Source organism: Danio rerio, chromosome 22 (genome assembly GCF_052040795.2).
Source record: "Danio rerio strain M-AB ecotype USA chromosome 22, GRCz13ab, whole genome shotgun sequence".
Taxonomy (NCBI): Eukaryota; Metazoa; Chordata; class Actinopteri; order Cypriniformes; family Danionidae; genus Danio; species Danio rerio.
The window spans coordinates 26,227,941-26,254,343 of NC_141042.1; the positions used below are offsets into that span (position 1 = coordinate 26,227,941).

The 26,403-nt window shown below is 35.4% G+C and overlaps 2 protein-coding genes across 5 annotated transcripts in view; one reads left to right on the forward strand and one right to left on the reverse strand.

The window, feature by feature from the left end:
* The window catches only part of fam20cl (family with sequence similarity 20 member C, like), a 588,191-nt gene that overhangs the window by 136,031 nt on the left and 425,757 nt on the right, over window positions 1–26,403 (reverse strand). The gene's annotated exons all lie outside the window — the stretch shown is intronic.
* On the forward strand, window positions 40–22,971 carry rrbp1b (ribosome binding protein 1b). Of its 4 annotated transcripts, none has more exon segments than NM_199431.3 (26): window positions 40–110; window positions 2,100–2,804; window positions 2,909–3,057; window positions 3,143–3,265; window positions 3,370–3,522; window positions 3,616–3,734; window positions 4,602–4,755; window positions 7,827–7,965; window positions 8,087–8,199; window positions 8,308–8,345; window positions 8,435–8,542; window positions 9,138–9,200; window positions 9,282–9,342; window positions 9,420–9,454; window positions 9,561–9,648; window positions 10,215–10,307; window positions 13,317–13,409; window positions 14,615–14,710; window positions 14,795–14,884; window positions 17,685–17,777; window positions 17,865–17,936; window positions 18,246–18,338; window positions 20,395–20,478; window positions 20,648–20,713; window positions 22,067–22,171; window positions 22,548–22,971. In NM_199431.3, coding segments are annotated over 25 exon segments (2,937 nt in total). In that variant the 5' UTR covers window positions 40–110; window positions 2,100–2,131; the 3' UTR covers window positions 22,584–22,971.

Sequence of the window (26,403 nt, forward strand, 5' to 3'; positions counted from 1 at the left end):
CTCAGGCCGCGTATCAGCTTCACAGGCGGGCGCTGCTGCGCCAGATCGCAAGAAGTGCCACGACTCCAAAAGTCAGCGGCGATTAATTATCACTGTGAGTTTGACCGCAGGTAAGCACAAACCTTTTATCACCATGTGTGTTTTTACAGCACCAATGCATATGTTATAGTATTTGGCAAAAGTTCGCCAGCTCGGCTGGTGGTTTTATTGCAGCGTTACTTCTGTTGGTTGCATTTAGAAGTACTTTGCGTGTTCAGATGGTTTGGACTTGTGCAACGTTATTGTGGTCATCTAATTCAAAGCATTTTTTCTTCGGAGTACGTGTCCTTACTGATTCTTTCAATAACCTTTATAGTTTAGTCTGATATTATGTGAATGTTTGCTTCATATGTTTGTTTTGTGTTTTGCATTTGATTTAAATAGCCTTTTCAAGGTTGGAGATGTTTCATTATCTGCAGAAATAAGTTCATTAGGTTTTGAAGATTGTAAATAGCATCTTTCTAAACAATTAAATGAGTGAATCCCGTTAATATAGTTCAAAATGTTTATTTACTTGTTACAAAATTTGTTTACCTTTTTAATATTTAGCTAACTTATCATCTTTGTTATATAAGTGGCATTTCATTCAGATAGAAAACACTTTTTTAACCATCAAAACTGTATAAAGCCAAAGGAATATTATTTAAGCCAATAAAGGAGGGGACAAATAACTCTTTGACAATAGAGTTGTAAGTCTGAACGTCTTAAGCTGCAATTTTTTATCAGTTATTATGTAACGTCAGCACTGTTTCTGAAAGGGTTAACATCCCACATAAGAAAGCAGCCCGTTTCACTGAGATCTGCAGTGTCTCTTTCATATAGGAGCTCTGCATTTCCTGTCTGCTTAGCCGCTCACTCTAGATTCAAAATTATGAGCATTTTATCAAAAAAAATAAATGTGGAAAAATTCTGATTGCGATAGCTAGGTTTATTTACAACCTAGCACAGTTTAAATGTATTTATTTTGTATTAAACAAGTTGTATGCTAAAAACTAAGTAACATTTTTGGACATTTCACAGTCATCTTTAATGTACCGCAATAATACTGTGATGATTGCTTAGTACTGAAGCATCACCATCTGAGATCATTATTTTATATCAATTGTGGTTCCTTTTACACTGTTCTATAAAAAACAAAGATAAATAATCATAATGCTTATGTTTAGTTTAATGCTATTTAATTTAAGCCCAATCAGCGTCTTCCTCCCACCACCTGAGTCCCTGAGGCAGACCCCCCCCCTCCCTCTTGCCAAATTCCAGTCTACTGACTGTGCAGAGTGCAGACGTGAAGTTGGGGGAAGGTTGTTGTGGTCGGCTGCACACAGACCTGTCCCCTGGAAACTGAATGTATGCCACTGTGTGTGTGAGGGAATGTTGAGGAGCATGGTCTCGCTGAGGTGTTGCATAACATGAACTCTAGTGGGCAAAAGTTGTGGAGTTGCTGTTCTCACTGAGAACAGTTTTTTTTATTTTATTTATTTTTTACTTGCAAGAGGAAAAGATTTTTCGAACTATTCAAAGAGGCATACTTTTTCATAACATCAACTCAGCAATTGTGCAATCAATAAAAAAAATTATTATTACTTTTTTATAAAAAAAAATTGTGTATTTATCTTGTTTGTCCATGCACAACAGCTGAATACATGACCAGACAGAATAAATCTTACTGGTGAAACATTTGCTTGCAAATTGGATATTCCTATTAGGAGCCAAAAGTTTCTTTTTTTCCCCCTTTTTCTTGATGCTGCATTTGTGCATATGTTGCATAACATCTATGTCCTCGGTTGTGAGTCAGTTAGACATAAGCAAAATGACACTCGGAGCTACATGTTAACATTGGGTCTTTTAGGACAAATTATACTTTGTTTTCTGAGATTACTGTCTAAACTTTTCTCTCAATTTCATGTCTACGTCTGAATCTATCGTTGCTTTACTTTAAAAAAAAAAATCTGCTTTCTCTTGATGATTAATGACGAAAATCAAGTCGCAAGCATTGAACTTCAAACAATCTTTTTGCATTTTGGAGATTTCCAAAAGAACCTTTTTTTTCCCCCTTTTAGGATCAGGATTAGGAGGGACAGGAATAAGCAAGATGGATGTGTATGACCCTCAAACCCTGGGAATTGTAGTGTTTGGTGGCTTCATGGTGTTCTCCGCCATTGGCATTACACTTGTCTCAACATTCTCCATGAAGGAGACATCTTACGAGGAAGCCCTGGCCAAACAACGACAAGACTCAGGCAAGACCCAATCCCAACGCTCCGATAAGAAGAAAAAGGCATCTGAAAAGAAAACCAAGTCCAAGAAGAAGGAGGAGAAGCAGAATGGGAACCTTCCAGAATCAGAGCCTGAGCCAGAACCTATTCCTGAACCTGTGGTTGAGAACAGTGAGCCCAAAGCAGTACCCCAAGTTGAACCAGAACCCCAACCTGTCGCTGTTCCTGAGCCTGTACCTGAAGTTAAGCCCAAACCAGTTGTATCTGAACCAGTTCCTAACATTGTTGAGTGTGCTGCCCCTCCCACTGTCAGTGCTGTGGTTGCCCCACTTGCTCCTTCCCCAAAGGAGAAGAAAAAGAAGAAGGTGGCCAAGGTAGAACCGGCCCCTGTCAAGCCTGTGGAGGTCCCTATAGTTGTAGCTAAGGTGGAACCAGTGGTTGCTGAGTCGGTGGTGAAAGCAGTAGTTTCCCCTGAGGTTGCTGCTGTGCCTGAAGAACCCAAAGTTGAAACTCCAACCAAGAAAAAACCTAAAAAGAAGGCTGAGCCAGGTGAGTCGTCCTATGCTACCCTAATTATGCATTTACTATATAGGACCGTTGTAATAGTAGCTGTTAAAACTTATACTCTTACTAACTGTGGGCTTTTTTTAAAGCGGTTTCTGTGGAGGAGGTTGATATCCCTCAGCCGTCACCATATAAGACTCTGGTCTCCAGTCTAAATAGTGCATTGTTCAGTGAGTCCGAGACTCAGAAACTCTTTGAGATCATCAGCAAGAAAGCTGGAAGGGATTCCTGGCAACTGGTACAAAGTCTACAACTAATCAGCCATTGATTTCTGTCTCTTTCTATCATCATCATCACTCTTCTACCATTTCTTTCATTGGCAGGCATCTCAGAAGGGTGACCCACTGGCAACTCTAAAGAAGCAACTGGAGGAGAAGGAGAAGCAGTTGACTGCTGAGCAGGGCAATGTAGCTGCAGCTAAAACGCGTGTTCGAGAACTTACCAAGGTGACACCTGCCTACATGAGTGAACTATTGTCAGCAGAGCGCCACATGTGGTGCTTTGACCAGGGTGCCATCCTTTATCTGACTTTCATTGCTTTGGCCTATAGGAGCTGAATACTGCAAAGAACAAGATAGCATCTACAGAGGCCCGTATGAGCTCTGAGCTGAGCGCCCGTGGTCAGGAGATTACAGCTCTACAGGCTCGTATGCAGACTTCCTACCAGGAGCATGTCAACGAGTCACAACAGCTCAACAGTAAGGTCAGAAATCCCCAGCCCCTATGATTTTTGCGATTCTGTGTAGTATGCAGATATGTGCAGTATTGAATGTGTCATTTATGTGTGTGGCCACAGATCCAAAGCCTTCAAGAGCAGTTAGAGAACGGACCGATGGCTCAACTGGCCCGCCTAGAGCAGGAAAACTCTATTCTCAGAGATGCCCTCAATCAAGCCACTAGCCAGGCTGAAAGCAGGTATGATCTCAGCAAGTATTCTTGTCTTCTTTCATGAAATGTAACTTTTTAAAAGTGCCGTAGAATAAAGGTTGGGATATAACTAGGCATAGCTGAGTATTAAGAGTACAGTACATGGAAATGACAATGCCATGAGCCTCAAACACCAATGCTTTCTCGTTCTTATTTAAATCCCATTAGTGTAAAATCCCAGTCAAAACTGGCTAATTCAAACAAAACGCCAACTGTTACGTTGCACACTGGATTATTTTTGTGCATGTCTAGGCATCGTTTGGTTGCCACCACATTTCCTTGTGAAATTACAAAATTGCTAATGTTTAATGGTATGTATGCTTGTGTTAAACAGTATGTACAGTATGTGAGACTCATTTGAAAACATTAGAGGCAAGAGGAGTAGAGTCTACTTATGTGAGACCGGCAGTAATGCGTCTTGTCTTTATACAGCTTGTCAGAATTTGCCAAGTATGTTTATAATGAGGCAAAATATGCAAGTGAACAGCTCAGTATATTTTATTTTGTAAAATGTCAGAACAGAGCTCAGAGCTCTTTACATTCTAGGGGTTGTTTCTCTGGATATTAATGAGCATATAAAACCATTTTTTGGATAATATTTCAACTAACCATGTTGATTTCAGGGAACAATTTAACATTGAAAAAAAGTGGGAGACACTAACTGAAATCTGACTTTTCATCTACTGATCCCATTCTCATCTCATTCTTCCCCATCAATTCCCTGTTTACTCTTTGCTTCATGTAAATGAAAGTAGCAAAAGTACTCGAATAAAAGATGCACACCAAATCTAATATTGACCTTGCCTCCTGGCATGCAATGTCGTATCTGTTTATTTTCTGTGAATCTGTGCACAGGCAAAATGCAGAGTTGGCAAAGTTGCGCCAGGACTGCGTGCGTCTCAATCGAGAGCTGAAGGAGTGTACAGCCTCTCAGCAGTTTGAGGAAGAGCGAAGGAAGAGTCTTGAAACAAAGTTGGCGGCTGCTGAAGAACAGTTAAAACAAACACAGGTAAAACCCGACCTCTTTACTGTTATCTCCTCTTTCTGAAGTGGTTGTGGTCTTTGTACCATGTCAGTTCTAGATACCAATTTCACCATTTTACAGTCTTTAAAATCAATGCCTTTATCTGTCTTTTAAGATAGCTTTTATTCCACTCTTAGCACATTTCTGTCTGTTTGTGCATGCTGTTTTGTGGGTTTGTATTTGCGCTTTTTTGTAGTTGTAGTTGTAACTTTATTGTCCTTGACAGGAAATTTGTTATGGGCATCGCCATTTTGCTGCAGACATTCAATAAAAACAATACAAAATACAGCAGTTACAAAATTTAAATAATTAAAATATACTAGTACGTTTAAAAAGTAACTACACAAAAACGTCAGCAGCAACATGTGCCCGTGTCACCAGCAGTGCAGCACCACCGGAAGTGAGCCCGCTTTCTAGTACAGGTTATTTAAGTTTAGCTCTGCAAAAATGAAAACACCAGGGGTTAAAAAACTTCCACTTTGGATGTTTCGGAAAGATAAGTCTGATAATTATTAAAGGTGCTGTATGTAAGTTTTTGACTCACAATATGTTTGCAGATATTTAAGAAACATCCTAAGTGAACATTGTTTCATTCGTTTATTGGAAAAGGAATGCTAAAGTCAGATACATGTATTCTGCTTTGAAAATGTGGGTAACGTGCTGGAACGTGTGTCTTTGTTTTGGTCATTTAACTTGTATAACTTAATATTCCAGTTTAGCCAATTATATTTCAGCAATCCGAGTTGCCTTGGTCTAAAACTTCATAATTCAAAAAGTGTGCTCTCAAAGTGTGCGTCTGTTACTGAAATGGACAGTAGCAGACTCAGAGATGCAGATTCAGAGACCGAAACAGCCGCCCGCGGCTAAAAATAAGTATTGTTCTTAAACGTTTAATAACTTTTGATCCGCTGATCCAATCCGTAGAATTCAAAGATTGGCATAAAGCTTTCCATCGCTGTACAACATTACATTCATGGACCTTCGGAGGCTCCGGAATCAGTGTGGTTACGTCATCACATTTTGACAACGCTGATTTGACAAAGGAACGCTCGTGGCTTGTGTCTCCAGACAAACCAGACATGATGCATTGATGCATTGTCCCTCCTCCATGCCCAGATTGGTTCAAACTAGCTCTCTCTCAACCAATAAGCATAGGTTTCGCTTTGTTGACCAGCAATCAGCTCTTTGAACAACCCGCAATTGCATGAAATAATTCTCATACTAAGTACTTTTGCATGCATAACAGCACAAAAACATGACAAAACAGTGACACAGCAAAGACGAAGTGCTGGTCTTGCATTTTTCAAAGGACACAAATGACTGTGCGGCTGTTTGTCTGTTTGAGTTGAGAAGCAGCAGGATCAACACCAAATCCATGCTGGAACATAAAACCTAAGGATGGTCCATATTGAATCTAGTTTAGTTATGTAACTATTTACAGAATAGTAAATATTTATATCTATTTTTTTACTGAGATTTTGCACCATGTTTATTTAGACTTTGATGCATTTATTTTTTTCTTATTTTTTACTTGTTCATTGTAAGTGGTGTTATTTATGGTAACTGAAAATATATTATGTATTCTATTAGTGTTCTGTTATTTTGTAACAATCTTTCTGTTTAGTTCATTCCCAGAACTTTTGGGCAAATACATTCAGTAAATAAATGCACTATTTTTTCCCCCACTGAAAAACACCTTAGAATAACATTGAAATAAATTGCTATAACTTGCTCAGGGAATGGTGGATGTAGACAAAATTTATTTTGAAAGTATAAAACATCATAGCGTGTATTTCTAAAGAAAAAAAAAAACTTAATGAGGTTTTGTTTGTGATAACTAGAAAATGCTACTTTAAAAAAAAAAAAAAAAAACTTTTTTCTTAAAATTCTGGAGTATTTTCTTTCTGTTCATATGATTTGGGCCAAAAAATATTTTAGACTGTACCTTTAAATGATGCAGATTGAAGCTTCAGGTTCTCCTGTTTAAAATAATATATGACACTTGAGGTTGACTGCTAAAATAACAATAAAACTACTTTAAAAAAAAAATAATAATATAGGCCCATTAGGTGCCCACAAAATAAATCTAGGTCTTTAAGGGTTAAATGGCAAATAATATAAATATTATGAGCTTAAACATTAGGTGAGCAGGTTACATTGTAACCCTGTGTCCTAATAACAGGCTTTGTGACAAGATTTGCAGTTATAAGCAACTTGGCTGTTTGCACCACATGAAAAGCTATTCAGGAGGACAAAATAGTGCACTTACTGCACTCCAACGAAATGGTAAGGTTTATAATCAAATTAATACACATTAAACCTCTAAAATTATTAAATGTAGATGCTGAATCACTGATATATGTTGACTTGCACGGTCACAGTTCTAAAGTTCAATTTCAAACGGTTTATTTTATTTTCAAGATCTGAGGTGAACTATCTGCAGCTTTCAGTATATAGCAATAAATGTCATGAGAAATGGCATTCAAACTCGCATTATTAGCATTCAACACTGGATAAAGCACATTAGGTGGTCATTGTCAGTTTTCTGTTGTTCAGCTGCAAGAAATAAACCATTTTTAAAATATAAATTTCTCCTTTCAATATGGAAAATATTCCTTCTATCGCATGCCGTTGCTTTTATTTTGAACATTGTTTAATTCAGCCCTCAATCAGCCTTTAGGCTCGACAGTCAGACACACTGCTGTTGGTGTCATCAATCTGCCAACCTGCACTTGCGTATGTTTTTATCCGGGTGTGCAATACCTAGTTCAACCACTGGGTGTCAAACTTGCATACTGCACCTTTAAAGGCATAGTTCACCCAAATTGAAAAAAGTTTCTTATGATAATTACCATAGGAACTAGTTAGAAAATACTATGGAAGGACTTCCAACATTCCTCATAATGTCTTTTGTTGAACAGTACAAAAATGAGGGTTGAAAATTAATAATTCCAAACCCACATGACTTAAAAGTAAGGTCTCTTGCACAAACTATTGACTACTTTTAGGGTGCCTTTTTGGTCCATTCTTTAAACAACCTCCGTGCCTGTGTTTAGGCATCCTGTGTTGGGACAGAGCAGGCTCTGCAGAAGAAATTGGATAAACTCAAGGAGGAACTCCAAGAGGCACAGCAGGGCAGCAACAAATTACAGACTCAAGTAGACGCAGCCAAAGAGCAAGCCAAGACCCTCGCCGGTCAGTTCACATAAGCATGCATCATTTGATACAAATATGACTATTCCCTTTATTGAGTTTTCATATATTTGCAACATTTCGTGTTTTGGTATCTTTTAAAATGGATACTTTTGTTAAACAGATCTCCAGGAGCGCATGCGTGTTACAGAGACAGAGCTGAAAAACAGATGTGAAGAGCTGGAGATACTGAGAGCACAGGAAAATCCCACTGTGGAGATAGAAGCAACAGTTCAGGTACACACATTTGTGTGTAGAAAGAAGCAATTTTAGTGTCCGATACTATAGTGTATGTAACTGTTTTCAAACCGATTTTATTTATTTTTATTTTTTATTGTTGTACAGAAGATCAACTCGGAGGAGGCTGAACAGCTGAGGAGCAGGTAGAGATCGAGGACTGTTTAAATCCTCTGATTGAGCCACTACAGTTTTGTTTTCAAAATTTAATAGTGTTATTTGATGTATTATGCAGTCTGAAAGAAAGGGAGGAGCAGTTGACTTCATTGGAGGCGGAGCTTACTCAGCTGAGGGAGGAGCTTGAGACTGTAAAGAGAGCTCAGGCTGAGGAAACTCAGAATAGGTATTGTCAATATAGATTTATATGGTGTGTGTGTGTGTGTGTGTGTGTGTGTGTGTGTGTGTGTGTGTGTGTGTGTGTGTGTGTGTGTGTGTGTCAGTAAATTACAAAAAGTTCATATTTATTTTAATTAGTATTTTATTGATTTCATTAATGTTATGTTGTAATTTATTTATATACTTGCAGTCAAGCCAAAAAAAAATCCCTGGCGGCTGGACTATTTATTACAGTAAAGTTCAGTATGTATTACAGTAAATATACATATTTCGATTCTGTATATACTACAGGCAAATTCTTAAATTAACTTTTATTCAACTATAATCAAGTTTTTTTTTTTTTTTTTTTTTTTTTTTGACTGGAAATGTAGACTTTTCTCAAAAGTTAATAAGATTGTTTAAGAGATAACATTATGGAAAAATTATTTGCTTGCTTTTTTTTTTTTTTAAATACCTTTGAACAAATGCTGCCAGGGGTAAAAATAATTTTAGGACTATTCATTTTTTTTAATCAATTAGATTTATCTTTATAATTAAATATTAGACTTAATCTGTTATCTGTGTTCTCTCTTGTGTCTGATCCAAACATTGACCTGTTTTAGGGTAAATGAGGCGGACACTCGATGCAGAGAGTACACCACAGAGATCCAACAACTTAAAACTAGGTATACGGTACACCTGATGCTTCTTTCCTTAAGTGTATTTTGTAGCGGATTTGTAGTAAATACATTTCATCTCTCCCTCAGTGTGAAAGAAAAGGAAGATTTGGTGGCCTCCCTGCAAGCTGAGCTGGAGAAGATGGAAAGCGTGAGTGTAGCATATTGTAAATGAACAATATTGGCACGTGTCATACATGTTAATTAATCTATCATATTTTTTTCTAGACTAATACTGTTGAAGCAGAGCCACCATTTGAGAAGTAAGAGATTTCTTCATCGCTCATTTTCTAAATATTCCTGTCTTTATTTTATTTTATTTTTTTCTTCCTGGTTGCATCTGATAATTACTTTTTGTGTGTCTATCAGTCTGGAGAAGGATGCTCGCATGATCTCGCTGGAGGAGGAACTTCAGCAGATTAAAGAAGAGATGGAACGAATGAAGGCCAAGAGCAATGCAAGTCTTTCCTTGTGTATTCTACTTGTATATCCCAACCCACTATTCCATGACTTCCTGTGTGCCTGTCCATATCTACCCATCCTTTTTGACCATATAGCATCCTTATTAGTTGATGTTTACTTATTTGTCTGTCTACCTGTAACAACCTTCTGCTTCTTCTTCAAAATCACACCATTTTCCAATTGAATAAATAGTAAATGACGTTTTACAGTTGTCATACAAAGTCAAACTTTTAAAATAAATAACTAAAATGTTAAATAGTAGCTGTCATGAGTACAAGCGCCTTCACCAGAATTTTGCTTGCACAATCCAAAATAAATACAGTGTTCCAATCTTGGTGCCTGATAGTTCTTTGCGTTTTTAACAGTTAAATAAGTACACCATCAGGGTTTTTAGAGTGCAGCTTTTCTTTTTAGATTTTTCCATGTGAACACACTATTTATACTACAAAAGGGCGTAGTGCATACTGTAAGTGTACAATTTGGGATGCATCTATTAACTACCTGGTCAACCATATGTCCATAAATGAGTAAATGTGGCATATTATTTGTGTATGTGTTCAGGAGCTACGGGAGAAGAACTACGCTGCGGTAGAGGCTCTGGCAGCAGCTGAGAGGCTCAGTGAAGAAAGGCTAAGCCAAGCCAAGACTGCACAGGTAGCGGCTTTTCTGCTCTTTTTCCTTGGACAGAATTGATTTAAAATAAATGTATAACTTGCCGTAAACTGAGTCAATTATTTATGTAAAATAATTATTTAATTTCTTTAAACCTGTTGTCACGATCGCAATCCAGGCTTACAGATTGCTGGTTAACATGCACTGTCACCCGGACTACAATTGTCACCTTAAGAACTACAAATCCCATCTTGTAACTCATACACACATCTGCTTCGGTTCCCAGAATATTACACACCCAGAAGCTGATCAAGGACTTATTAAACTGAATATTTAGTCATCACTCATATTGCACACACACTTTGCTAGTTATCCCGTAACTCTACGAAGCATCTTGTCTTGTAGTGGTGTAATGGATGACAAATCTCACTGTTTGGATTACACTACGGTCACAGATCAAACCATTTTTCGCATCAGCAAAAACAGGGAGGGCACAAATGTCATTTATAAAAAATTATTACAGCAAAAACCATTGGTTTTAACAAACAAAACTTAGAACCTGTAATTTTTATAAAACTAAATCAAGAAAGAACCAGCTGGAAAAAAGGAAAATATTCAATACGAAAAATGATCTTTGCTACTGTTGCTGATAATGCTAAATATAGAAATCTCACATCTTGTACAACGTATTATATTTGTTTAATTAATGATTCAACAGTTTATTATTATTAAAAACCTATTCAGTGACATAATTTTGATGATGGTTTGTCGCCCCTATTGGTTACACAATGAAACTGTCACAACACCAGCGTCAAGTTGCATTAAACAGCTATTTTAATCTCCACCATAAACCTCAGTGTTTATATCTGAACCATAAACTGTTATCCCAGTACTTCTGTGTTTAATTTTTATTAACTAACTGAAAATGTGTAAACTGAATGATTTGAATGCAGTGTTTTGGACCAATTAACGTATGCAAGTCATTATCATTCATGGCGTGCGGGTTTGAATTGAGATCACAATCATTTAATATTTAATTGTGCAGCTGTACACTGAATGCTTTAATGCAGGCTAAACGCGCTGTGACAGAAAACACCTTTTAATTGATACTTAATAAAGCATTTATTCCATCATCATTACATTTTACAGGGAAGCCAAAATGCTTTCATATACGTGATTTGAATGACCCGGGAGGTGATCTTTCTGCAAGTGTTAGCTTAACCTGCAAATTCAAAAAAAATTGTTAAGATTATTCATCACCATAGAATTATAAGGTTTCTTCTGCGTTCTGAATGATTTTGAGAGATTGAGCTTCAAAGTTTTTGTGTTCCATAGCAAACAGTATGTGTGTAACATTTGTTTAAAAAAAAAAAAAAACTCTGAAAATGGAAACGACTTATTTACATTATGGCATGTTTTTTATAAGTTGTCATTTAATAAGAATTTCAAAAACTCAATTTTGACAATGTCAGATAGAACCTTATAATTCTAAGGTGACGTATTGTTAAAATTATTAATCCGCGGGTCACATGCATTGCGAACTGTGGGTTGTGATCCGTATGGATCCCGGATCAACCGTGATCTGTTACACCCTATTGTCTTTTCTTGTTTAGCCGTATTTTGACCCTTTGCCTTGTTTTCGCCACCTGTACTGACCATTCACCTGTTTTTGACTTTGTTTCTGGATTACCCTTATGCTACAGTTTGCTACCTGTTTGACCTTTGCCTGACTGACTACTTTGATTAATAAACTGCGTGTGGATCCTCGTTTGTTGTCTGCATCTGCACGTTAGATAAATAACAGATGACTATAACAGAGTTGTCTTGCAGAGTTGGCTATACTGACGATAACAAAGTTGACGACTACTTTAATAGAGTTGATGTTTTCCACCGTGTTGTGGTTTAGCTCAAGATTATAATCTCAAACCAGATATTGCACAGCACATCCAAGGCAGAATTTTATTTATTATCATATTATTGTTTTTAAAGAGTGAATGAGGAGTTTACTGAAATGTAGTTGACATCATTAATCTATCTACACAGTAATGTAATACATTCTAAAGAATTTTTTATAAATGAATGAGGGGGGAATTATGAGGCGCAAACCTGATTTCACAAAGTAGGTCATTTTTCTAGATTGCATCTATGTTGATCCTGGAACAACATTCTAATCGGCCAATCAGAATTAAGGGATATGTCTACTGTTTATGTTAAGTTTGGGCTTACAGTTAGGGTTATGCACTTGTACATGACTGTGTTCCAACTATTATTCCCCTCTGATTTTGGAATTAATTTTCAGTTATGGATTGGTTTAGGGTAGGGAATGGGTATAGATTACATTTTCTAACCAAAATGATGTTCCAGGATCAACACCGATGTTAATCCAGGGGCGTACCATATTTGGACGTGCGTTATGGGCATGCCTTGTTTTCTGACATGACAAGTCTCATGCTTTTTCCACAAGTGCTTTAAAGATTAAGCCTTTTCTTTAAATAAACAATGTAACAGAGTTGACCAGAACATATGGACAGACACAATTGTTTTATTATTATTATTATTATTATTATTATTATTATTATTGAAATTAGAAATAATAAGGAAAATGGATGTTTCATATGAAAGTTTGTAGTATAACCCTAAATAAAAATAGACTTATTTATTTCAACTTTCATATTTAAACCATGATAGTTGAAGCTGAATGTATGATTCAGAGAGCGGAGAAAGTCAAAATACGGAGAATTCATTTTATTTCTTATTTAGTGCATAATTTAAAGACTATAAAGACATCCCTAAAAACATTATATTTTGTTGAGATATCAAAGACAGTTTCATTAAAAATAATAATAGAAGCAGAGAATCCCCCCCCCCCAAACAAACACACACATTCTGTTAAAATATGAAGCTGTCCATTGTAAATCTGTATTATAAAGATCAACCATAAAGAATGAGGTGTTCAAGATCTTCAAAGCGCTGCAGTAGGCTAAAACACTAGAGCATTTTCTGTGATCTGGTTTATTTTCATTGACTGATCAAAGGTTTCTTTGTTTGTAGAGTGCAGTTGAGCAGCAGCTGAGCTCTTTCCAGACAGATGCCAGAAACGCCTTCCAGACACTCTTCCCTCACATCAGCATAGAAACGCATCAGGTGGGATTGCTCTTATCTCAAGTAAATGGATGACAAACTTGCACTTATGTTTATTTTGTGCCATCCTCTATAATCCACATACATTCACATCAAGAAAGTTGAGATATGATATTTTGATAAGAGAAATATTTCATGGTGGTAACAGTCCGACCCCCTTCATTTGTAACCATCATTTCAATCATTGGCTCAGAATTTATTTCCCACTGTTTAGAAAGGACAGCTGTATGCCCACTGATTTAAACTCCTTCTTTCATAGATGTATATGTGATTAAACTTAATGCTTGAATAACGAGTACAAATGAAATGATAAATCATATAATAACAGACCAATCACTAGTGAACAGAAATGAAAAGACCTGCAATTGTGTCGTCTGATGCTACTGTTAGAACTAATGTAGTCAGGCACAGCATTGTCTTTTAGTTTCAATATTTTAGAAAATAGCATGTTGAATAGGAATGGAAAGCTTGTTTGTGAAATAATTCTACGCTAAAATGAGGTAAACACAGCAAATTCTTACTGACACAAGTTCATTAAATATAAAGTTCATCCAGAATTAGTTTATTTATTTTTAAGATTTGTTATTTTTTCAATGCAGAAGTTCATTTGCTCTTATTTGCCTATTATAGTGTGCATTGGTGGGTGGGGCTAAATAAAAATGTCTGACCTTTTTCATCTTTCATGATCTGTCATTTTGGCAGATTGGCTTTAATGATTTACAGTGTTTTATGGTAGTCATCTTTTATATATCAAAAGATCAAGGAAATTTGAATTTCTTAATTCATGTCCCTTTTAAATATGATTTGTGAATTGAATTTTTTTATTAAATGTTTGTACAGTTGACAAAATTCAAGTCAATATTCAAGTCAAAATTATTCACCCCCTGTTTTTTCCTTTTCAAATATTTCCAAATGATGTTTAACAAAGCAAGACATTTTTCACAGTATTTCCTTTTTTCTGGAGCAATTCTTGTTTTATTTTGGCTAGAATGAAAGCATTTAGTTAAAAAAATCAATATTATTAGCCCCCTTAATAAATAAATAAATAACTAAATAAATAAATATATGAATGCATGCATGTAGATAGATAGATAGATAGATCGATAGATCGATATCTTGCTATACAATGACTTGCCTAATTACACTAACTTGCCTATTTACCCTAATTAATAACCTAATAATTCTGACTTCAACTGTATGTATTGTAGACAAACTGGCTAGAGGCGTTCACAAATGAAGCACAGAAGAGCCTGACACACAGTCCAGCAGAGCAGGAACACATGTCGGTGAGCTCCGATGTGATGGTGAGGGATCATCTGCATGAATGCAAAGCTGAAATGCAGTGTTGTTCTCTGCTCATGTCTCCTGCTCGTCTGAATGTCTGCCAGGATCTGCAGCAGAAGCTCACCCTGTCAGAGGACAATCAGAGGACGCTTCAGGCTGAGTGTGAACAGTACAGGGCAACACTCAGCGAAACGGTACGGGCACACGCTTATCATGGAAACATACAGTATATAAGCTGTGCTTTACTTTTTGAAAGCAGTTTTGCTGTGAAATGAATGGCACTATTGGCGGATAAATTCAAATGAGGATTCAGAAAAGTTAAAGATAATGTTTCCTCAGAGCAACAGGTTTATGATATGCCATTTTGAGATTTTCACAGTTTTAAGAAAAGAAATGTGAGGAATGGAGTGAAAAATGTGAAAGCTTTACAGTTCTATGAAAATAAAGTTCTGAGGGAAAAACAAATATGAAACTGTAAGATAAGAATTCAGAATTTCAAGATCGCCTATAAAATCACAGTTTGAGATTTATGAACAAAGTCAAAGCTACAGTTCTTCAGATAAAGCAAAAGAATTGCTTGGAAAAAAATTGGTCTGAATAGCAAGATTGCTTAACGCGTAACTGGAAGAAGTTTGCAAAAAATAGATTCAGAATTGTAAGTAATACAATGAAAATTTGCAAGTTGTTTATTATTATTATTATTATTATTATTATTATTAAGTTTATTTCTAAACTAATTTTGAGAGGATCACGTGCTTCTGATTGACCACGGCTGGTCCCGGGTTAGCTAACACATGATTCACCAATTAGATGATTCATAACTCGCTATGAATAACCAGAGTTTCTTACCTTAGTTACCTTCATCTTCAGAATCCCCCCTTCCACCCCTACTCCTCCCCTCCCTTTTACTTGATAGGGTAGCACGGTGGTCCAGTGGTTAGCACTTGCCTCACAGCAAGAATGCCACTGGCTCAATTCCTTACCAGGCCAGTCGATGTTTCTGTGTGGAGTTTACATGTTGTCTTCGTGCTAGCATGGGTTTTCCCCCCACTATCCAAAAACATGTGACTTAAGTTTACTGACTAATCCTAATTGGCACCATAGATGTGCTCCTAGTCAGCAGTTATCTCCTCCTAGCAATTCCTATTTGGTCATTAGCTAAAAACAGTAGGGGAGTTCTCAATCTACCTGAGCTTAAACTCTCCTCTCGCCCTGCAAACGAGAGGGAGCCTCAAGCTCGAGGATCTTATGAGCTCAGGGCTCTCTCCTGGCACTGCATGCAAACACACTTTATTATCAGTCATCAGCTAAGTGTGAACTTTTTATTTATTTATTTTTTTTCCCCCAAGAAATAAACTGACAAATGTCAGAATTTTCAGCAAACTAAAGCTGTTGATTTTGGGAAATTCTGACATTTGTGAACGTTTTTCTTTTTTATATATAAATAAAAGTAATCTTTCTTATAACCTTCTGGAAAAGCTTTTAGAAACTTTCACAGTACTGCCACCATTTCTAGCAATTGCAAGTTCATATGGCCATTTGCAATACTGACTTTTTGTCTCATAACTCTGTAAGCGTCTCTCAATATTCAATTTATATCTGAAAGCTTGGAGTTCATATCTTGCAATTCAGTGTTTCAATTGAATTTTTGGCTTTTAAATTTTTGTGCCTTTTTTCCCAACTTCGTTTACTATGTTTCCATACTGTTCTATCATAATAAATGGTAAAAATCCCACCAAAAAAAAAAAAAAAGTTCAACAAATGTCAGAATGGCAAAAGGTTGCAGTTATTTTTCATTTTTGCCATGGTGGAAACGGGCTTCACGAGGTGTCACTTAAAATATACATTTGCTTAATCCGTCGTGGCATAGATTCAACAAGGTACTGGAAAATTCCTCAGAGATTTTGGTCCATATTGACATGATAGCATCACGCGGTTGCTGCAGATTTGCCGGCTGCACATCCATTATGCGAATCTCCTGTTCCACCACATCCCAAAGGTGCTCTATTGGATTGAGATCTAGTGACTGTGGAGGCCAGTTGAGTACAGTGAACTCATTGTCATATTCAAGAAACCAGTCTGAGATGATTCATGCTTTGACATGGCATGTTATCTTGCTGAAAGTAGCCATCAGAAGATGGATAGACTGTGGTCATAAATGGATGGACATGATCAGCAACAATACTGTGGCGTTGACACAATATTCAACTTGTACTTATGGGCCCAAAGTGTTCCAAGAAAACATCACCTACACCATTACACCACCACCACCACCTGACAGAACTGTTGAGACAAGACAGGATGGATTCATGCGTTTATGTTGTTAATGCTAAATTCTGCCCCTACCATCTGAATGTTGCAGCACAAATGAAGACTCGTCAGTCCAGGCAACGTTTTTCTAATTTTCCATTGTCCAATTTTGGTGAGCCTGTGCGATTTGTAGCCTCAGTTTCCTGTTTTTACCTGACAGGAGTGGCACTCTGTGTGGTCTTCCGCTGCTGTAGCCCATCTGCCCATTCAGAGACGCTCTTCTGCATTCCTCTGTTGTAACCAGTGGTTATTTGAGTTGACTTTCTATCAGCTGGAACCAGTCTGGCCATTCTCCTCTGACCTCTGGCATTAGCCAGGCATTTGCTTCCACAGAACTGCTGCTCACTGGATATTTTCTTTTTCGGACCATTCTCTGTGAACTCTAAAGATAATTGTGCGTGAAAATCCCAGTAGATCAATAGTTCCTGAAATAATCAGACCAGCCTGTCTGGCACCAACAACCATGCCATGTTCAAAGTCACTTCAATCACTTTTTTTTTCCCCATTCTGATGCTCTGTTGAAACTGCAGCAGATCGTCTTGAGTAATATAATATATAAGATAATCCAAGTCTAATTCAGATGCATACAGAAAGAAGTGATTAATTTAGAAGAAACCACTGATTGAACATTGCTTTTAATTAATAATGTATTTCTGTTGTGTATTTATTAAAAACTTATTACAGGAGGGCATGTTGAAGGCTCTTCAGAAGAGTGTGGAGGACGGCGAGCTCTCGTGGACGTCCAAGATTTCAGAAGTTGAACAGCAAAAACAGACAGTAAGAGCATCCTTCACTAAGATTGCTTGATTTGTGTGTGTTTACTAAATCAGACGGTTATCCTGAAGCTGTACATCTCCCACACAGGCCTTGGATCAGGTTAAGATTCTGGAGAAGACGATAGAGAAGATAAACGCTGAAATGCAAGACACAAATCAGGTTAGTGCCTACATTTGACATCTTTTTCATTTCAACGCCTTAAATGATCGAAACGAAGACGTTTGGAAGAATGTTGATGCTGCTTTAGTCGAGATGCACTTTTCTATTCCAATGTGCTACTTTTTAATTATAACATCTCCAACAAGCACCTTGCACAAAAATCACTTTTCACACACAGCTCTTGTCAATTTTAGTGGACCAGTTAGAAGAACTTGAGTTGTCAGCTTCTGTTTACAGTAGCAAATCAGCATGACTACTGTTTTTATTTTTATGTTAACATTCTGCATCTGCATCTCGCGATTCCTGCAGCTGAAGGGCCAGGTGATGCTGTTAGAAGCACAGCTGGAGAAACAGCTGGAGTCAGTAACCATCAGCCAGATATATGCAGAAGAGATGGCTCAGGTAAAACACCACACTGCCGTTACTACTTTTTCAAAAAAAACAAAAAAAATGTCTTTTTTTCTTTCTTTCTTTCTTTCTTTCTTGTTCTTTATTAGTGTTCTTTCTTTCTTGCTTGCTTTTTTTCTTGCTTTCTTTATTCTCTTTCTTTTCTTTTCTTTTTCTTTTCTTGCTTGACTTGTATTTTTTTGTATTTTTTTCCTGCTTTCTTTGTTTCTGTTTCTTGTTTTTCTTTCTTGCTCCTTTCTTTCTAGCTTGCTTTCCTTTTTTTCTTGATTGCTTGCTTGCTTTCCTTGGTTCTTTCTTTTCTTTCGTGCTTTATTTTCTTGCTTTCTTTGTTTGTTTCCGTACTTTCTTTCTTCCTTCTTGCTTTGTTTCTTTATTCATTTCTTCTTGCTTTCTTTATTTCTTTTTCTTTCTTGCTTTCTTTTCTTGCTTTTTTGTTCCTCCTTTCTTTTTTTTTTTTCTTGGTTGCTTTTTCTTGCTTTCTCTTGCTTGCTTTTCTTGCTTCCTGTTCATTCTTGCTCGCTTTTTTTGCTTTCTTTTCTTGGTTGCTTCTTAGTCAGTGTATCTTTTGGTCATTGGATTTTAATTTTAGAAACAGATATAAAAAAAAAAAAAAAACAAGCCGTTTTTTGATTTTGGTTTTTGAATTTTAAAACGAAAATCAAAAAAAAAAAAACGCTCGTTTTTCTTTTTGATGGTGAAAAACAAAATTCAAAAATGATTTGATTTAAATTTTTTTATTTTGAATAACAAAAAATAAAATCACCAGAAAACAAAAACGAAAAAGGCAAGTTTTTTTATATTCTGAAACCAGATAGGCCAACTCATTCACAATGCTGCCACACGCAGGCTAGCCTATTTATTCCACTTAATAATGTTGTAAAAGGTATTTTTTTATTAAACTTCTTTGTTAAACTTCTTTAACTTTAATGCCTCCCTCACTTGAAATGATTCTTGGTAAAACTTCGGGAAGGGGAAGATTGTTATGGTTAACAATATTAAAACTTTCTTTTTAGAAAAGTGTTCAGTTTAGCAACGTAATGCTTGCATGTAATGTCAAAATAAATGTTGTTTCATTTAAAACATGCTAACTAAAATAATACATCTATAACTGGCCTTTATACGAGAAATATGCCTTTTTGATGAAAATATGTCTACACAAAATCCTGTTATCACAAGACAATTCCCTTTAAAACATTATTAAGTAAAAAAAATAATAGCCTATAGTAGGCTAGCCTGCGTGTGGCAGCATTGAGTCACTGTGAATGAGTCGGCCTATCTGGTTTTAGAATATGAAAAAACAAGTTTTTGTATTCTGGTAATTTTTTTATTTTTTAATTCAAAATCAAAAAGGAAAAAAAAATTCATTTTTGAATTTAGTTTTTTCGATTTTTTTTTTTTTTTTTTTTTTTTTTTTTACCATCAAAAAGAAAAACAAGCCGTTTTTTTTTTCATTTCAAAATTCAAAAACTTAACGGCTCGTTTTGTTTTTCAATATCCATTTCTAAAATAAAAATCCAGGATACCCTGATTTGATCTTTCTTTCTTTCTTTCTTTCGTTCTTTCTTTAGTGAAAACAAGTGTATGTTTTTTTTTTTATTATATTTAATGTGATTTTAAGTAGATGTTTGTATTTGTTGTACATGTATTTGTTTTATATTATGTTTTAGTGTGGTTATCAGTTCAGATTTTTTGGATTGTTCATTTGAATGTATTTTATATTTATATTGTCCTCAAATCTTTGTTGCACTTAATTTGTTAGTCAATATTCAATTTAAATTTGAATGCCCTTCTTTTTATTATTAGCTATTAATAATAATAACCATAATAAAAAAAATAATAATGCTGTTTTACTTCATTTCAGTAATCTGAGTATTTTAGATAAGTTTTGTTACTTTTTTTTTCAAATGTTTTTTTTCTTTCATATATTCTTTTACTTTGGTTTATTTTTTTCTCTAGTTTATTTCTTGTATTACTGTAGTATTAATCAGTTTAAATTAAGTGAAGCAGGTTTGTCAGTAATGTGAGCATGTGTGAATGTGTTTTTCCTCAGCTGAAGACTTTGCTGTCAGACACTCAGACACAGCTGCTCTCAGCACAAGCAGACGCTCAGCAACAGAGAGCTGAACTTTCACAGGTCAGTGTTTGAACATCTTTCTGTCTTTATGTTGTGTGTGTTGTGCACTTTTGTCATTCATAAATGATTCTTGCTGAAGTAATACTTTGAATAACACAGTTTTTCCTTTCTAGCATGCTTGTTTAGTATTTATTGTATTGTAACTGATGAAACTTTTCATGTGTTACAGGTGAAAATGCAGCTGGAAGAGACGATGAGTAAAGTGCAGACAGAAGAGGTTGTTCCACATCAGATGGTGAACAGCTAAACTAAACTATAACACCCTATTTATAACACGGATTCATTTGACTGGCTTTTGTCCCTATTAAGTTTATTGAATATTGAATTAGCTTTTTATATTATTATGTATATGAAGTAGTTGTCTAAGATGGGCTTGTTTCTATTGTGTTTAAAAAGATTTTAGTATTTTGTTGCTTTTCTTTGTTGAGATGGTTTATGTGGTTTTGTTAACCGGTTAGGTCTAAAATAAATTTTAATTTTTTTTTTTTTTTTAGTTTAATTAAGTCCTTTTCAGTTTATTAATTTTAAACCAAGTAATTAATCATCAATTTGTTTTTAATTAGTTATTGTGATTGTATTTATTTTCACTTTGGGTTAAGTTCGTTTAGGATTTATTTATTTATTTATTTTAAACTGCAAGTAATTTAGCATTATTTTATTTATGAATTTTTATTTTAAACCAAAATGAAAACACAAAATCACAATAATTAATTAAAAATAAAATTATTTAATAAAATGATGCTATATTACTTGCAGTTTAAAATGAAATGAATCCTAAATGAACGGGAACCAAAATGAAAATAAATTTAAAAATACAATAATTAATTTAAGTTCATTTAGGATTGATTTCATTTTAAACTGCAAGTAATTGAACATTATTTTATAAAATAATTAAAAATAAAATATTATTTTTAATCAATTAAATTTCATTTGAAATGTAAATTGTAATTTATTTTTTTCCACGTTTTCTAAATTTAATTTTAAACTCCAAGGGTTCATGTTATTTTTATTGTTAAATGTAATTTTGATTTTTCTTAATTTTTTTTTTTGTATTAATGTAAATGTTTGGAAAATGTTTATACTGTAATTTACACTTCAGAAATCTTGAGGTGTGTTTTACTAACTTTCAGTTTGTATTCTGGTATTGTATATTGTATGGCCTTAATTTTGGGCTGAATTTTATTTTATAATAATATAAAAGTAAAGATTAAGGCATTTTTGTTGACTTTTACTTTTTATATATATATATATATATATATATATATATATATATATATATATATATATATATATATATATACATATATACATATATATATATATATACATACACACACATACATATATACACACATGCACACACACACACACACACACACACACACACACACAATTTAAGTCAGAATTATTCATTTATTAAATAATTATTATTACAATTTTACTTTTGTAAGTGTATCAAGGATCTTATTTAGAAGGGCAACAGTAGAGCTGAAGGTTCCTATAAAACATGTCAGGTTTAAACCAGCAGAATCATGCACTCTGCTTTCAGCTAATGTTATTTCCCTTATTTCTTGTGTGTTTGTGTCAGGAGAAACCAGAGGAGGAGAAGCAGTCGATGGCAGACCTCGGCCTGACAGACACTGAAGCACAGCAGCTGCTGGACAAAGACAAGGGGAAGAGCCTGCAGGAACAGGTACATCACTAATATGTGCGTGTAAACACAGCATATCCCTATTATATCCACAATGTAGAATTTAGTCAAGGAAAATCTAATTCACTATCATTTCAAGTACTATGAATTTGAACATCCTACTCGCATACAGTTTCAAACGTACTATATAGTAAGTAAGTATGATGGATGCATTTATAGTCTTTAATAATACACATGTGCATGACATCACCACTTCTGAATGAGACACAAAACTGGTTAAGTGATTATTGGAGCTAAACCACAGGTATTGGCCAGTTAGTCTTCCATCTTATAGTGTCATATACTGAGTCAATGTTAATATGACGGAATCAAATGCTGATAAGTTAATGTCTAATCCAGTCTGTAACTATGTTTACAGGACACTGAAGATTCGAAAGAAGGGACGTCTGTTTGACAGAATAAACCAAACAAGTCAAGTGCCTTAATTGCTCTTCTGCATTATTTCCTTTTGTATTCTCTGCTACTGTAGCAATTATTCTGACTGTTATTAGCCAGTGAGGACAGTCAAGTGTGGGAGTCTGACTGCAGTATCACAGGAAGCATCATAGGGAGACTGACAGCCTCTCCTAAAGTGATCTTAGAAGCCGCTGACAGTGTTAAAAGTGAAAGACGATGGTTTGTGCAATCGCTGTTTATATCTTGTGTTTGCATGTTCTCTTGAGACTCAAAGGGACATTTCATGTTACAGAAATGCAGTACAGGCTACTACAGTTTTGTAGTCTGCTGTTAACAAATGTGAAGGTACAATAATAATATTAATAAAAATATGTATTTGACTTGTGTGTTGGTGTTTATTATTAAAAATTTTAACAAAAAAATAATTAATTATTTTGAGTCTATTGCTCTGTTTGTGGTTGTAAAAAAAAACATTTTACTCAGCAATGAGGCATTGAAATGAGCAATAAAGCTCATTTAAAGTGTATTTAAAGTGTAATTTTGATCAAATGATGATCTCGGCATTGATGAATTATCCTTCAGACTGTACAGAACAGAAATCAGCTAATATGATATAAATCTCCCAAATGATGACGTCACATCCTGTAGTGGATTATTTTTTGGAGGATGATGAGCAAGACCCATTCTTGGATAAAGCTGTGGAGGAATGTTTACATGTATCTATATTACACTTATATGACATTTATATATTTATTGACATTTTCTACTGATATTTGATTTGACAGATAAAGCTGCAGAATCACCCAATAGTTTATTTGTTTTTATATTTAGTTTTACATAACTTAAAGAATATTTCCATAAATGTGTCATACATGTCTGCTGTTTATTTTACTGTCCTGATAAAAAGCCTGCTAGAGAGCAAGACATCCTAAAATTGATGTGTGTGTGTGTGTGTGTGCGTGCGCTATGTTGAAGGCACTGATTTTCCCCTCTCGTCCTCTTGACCACAGAAATATCCTCTTGTTTTGTCTGACCTTTGTTTTCTTGTTGCCTGAGATTTTGTTTTCAATTGTACGCATGTGCAGATTTCAAGTTGATCTATGTTATAACCAATCAGGTTAAACCATCTATATGTATGACGCAGTTACAGACGTTATGTCAGACTACAAGTGTTGTTGATTTGATATTATATACGGATATTTACAATATCATATTTGTCTTCATATATATCACAAATCTTTGAGTCTTTCTGCCCTCTGCTGTTCCTGACTGTTTAGCGTCATCTTGTGACTCAATAATAGCATACTACATTATTCATTAATTTGTTCGTTTTCTTTTCAGCTTAGTCCCTTTATTAATCCAGGCTTGCCACAGCGGAATGAACCGGCAACTTATCTAGCTCGTGTTTTATGCAGCGAATGCCCTTCCAGCTGCAACTCATCTCTTGGAAACATTCAAAGGCACTCCAACACTACAGATAATCTACAGTAGAGGCTCGAACCAGTGACCTACTTGCTGTAAGGAAACAGCACTACCTACTGCCTCTTATATATATATAAATATTTAAATTTTAATAAAAAAAAATTATTAAACAGGCACGCAGGCCCGGATTAAAAACTCAGGGGCCCCTGGGCACATTGTTTTGTAAGGTCCCCTACCCGGCCGCACCCCTATATTTGAATTAAAAAATAAGAATAATATGATAATTTTTTAATAAAATGAATCTAGAATTTGTTGCCCACATATTTAAATAAATGATATATAGCACACATATATTTATAGTATACAAAGAATTAACTTATTTTTCAAAGCACTGAAAAAAAAAATACTAATACAACTAGTGAAAATTTATTTTATTTAGTATGCTTGTTCACGTTCACTGAAACAGTACTATATATAATTCAGTACTAATATATATATATATATATATTGTAATATTTATGCTTTGTTTATTCTCCACAATATAAACAATGTAGCAAATTAATAATAGTGTAGATTAACTTTGTAAGAGCACCAAGCAAACCAAACAATCAAATTCACCCTTTCTGTTGTCTCTTTAGGGTTAATTTTAGTTCACACCAGTTTAGATGTTGGAAGAAGGTGGATACTTGCGGTCTGTTCGTGATGTAAATGGAGTTGGGTGAGTCGGTGTTTGAAGTTGAAGCGGCAAAAAGGGGCCAGTTGTGCTGACCACTGGTTTGCGACGCACTAACTTTACTAGACTCTCGATGGAAAATAACGGAAAGAAGGTATCCGAGATGTGAAATGACCGAGCTGTGCGATTAACCCTTTCTGTCTGGGTCTCCATCTGCTTTCTTGGAGGTTTCTCTGCTTAGGTCTTGTTCTTATTTCGTTGCAGATTAAGAGGTTTCAGAGAAGAGAGTTGAGAGAAGAGTTCTTTCTGAAGAAGTTGCAGAGAGTTTGAAGAGGTTTCAGAGCAGAGAGTTGCGGTTTAGAAGAGGGTTTCAGAGCAGAGAGCCGGGTTGAAGAGAGTTGCGGTTAAAAGAAAGTTGCAGTTCAAAGAGAGTTTCAGAGCAGAGAGCGAGGTGTGGCTTTGGTCCCAAGCTTTATAGGGCAGGTTCGGATCCACCCTCCATGGAAAGTTGACCAATTAGAAACGAACTTCTTTGAATCATGGGTTTATGGCTCTTTGTACGAGGCAGAGGAATTTGCATAGGCAAATTTTATGCAAATTGAGGCAGAAATGTTGAAGTCTCTTAAAATGTTAACATGTTGCACTCGTATTAACATAAAATGTCAACGATCAATTAGTACAGCAAGTAAGCTTTACGACATAACTGAATATGAACCGTTTAAGGGCTTGTTTAGCTTCGCTAGAGATATGATTATGCAGAGGTATTTAAAAAAAATAAATAAATAAAAATAAACATATATATATATATATATATATATATATATATATATATATATATATATATATATATATATATATATATATATATATATTGATACAGGAGCAAGGGAAACGTTGCAAACACATGATTACACATAAAGAGGGAGTAAAGTTTACATTAAAACATCAGTCTTAAGCAAGGAGCTTAAAGAAGTCCTGATCAATTCAGTTGTGCTGTGCTGTGGGTACATTCCTTTGGGTCATAAATTCCTTAGAATCAGATCACAACTGACCATTGAGTCTTCCTTGGACAAAAGTTGGCTCATTTGTTGAATAAAAAGCAAAATAATTATGCGTCTGGTCGGCCATATTTGTTACAATATATATATATTTTTTTAAGGGTATTTTTAATGTATAACTTTTACAACGTATAAAGCATATTATTGGCATGGCATATAACACACAATGCCTCTCCAATCCAGTTCAATGAATCTGAGTCTTTCATAATACACACAGTTATTAATGATTTAGTGTCTCTCTCCTCCTCTCCCTGTATTTTCTTTACTCTCCTCTTGATTATACTTAATTATAAACCTAAAAGTATCCGAAATCACACACACTACACCTCTTCTCCGGTCTCTCTGTTCTTCAGGGCCTTTCTCTCTCTCTGTCTCCCTCTCTCCTTTTTCTGTCTGTCTCTCTGACATGATGAATCCTGTCCGCGCTGCGCTGCCGTTTCTCTCCTCCGCCTGGTTAATGCTAGCTTACTCATCTAATGTTACCATAACGTCTTCTTCTATACCCTCATTCTGATCATGGGTCTGTTTAAAGAAGGTGTGTACGGAACATGCCTCAAAAAGATGCTTTCTCTCCTCTTTCTGTCGCGTTTCTCTCCATCTATTAAATGTTCTCCACACAGAGCCATGAGGTCGGAGAATTCGGGTGAAGTAGGGCTGGTTGCAGC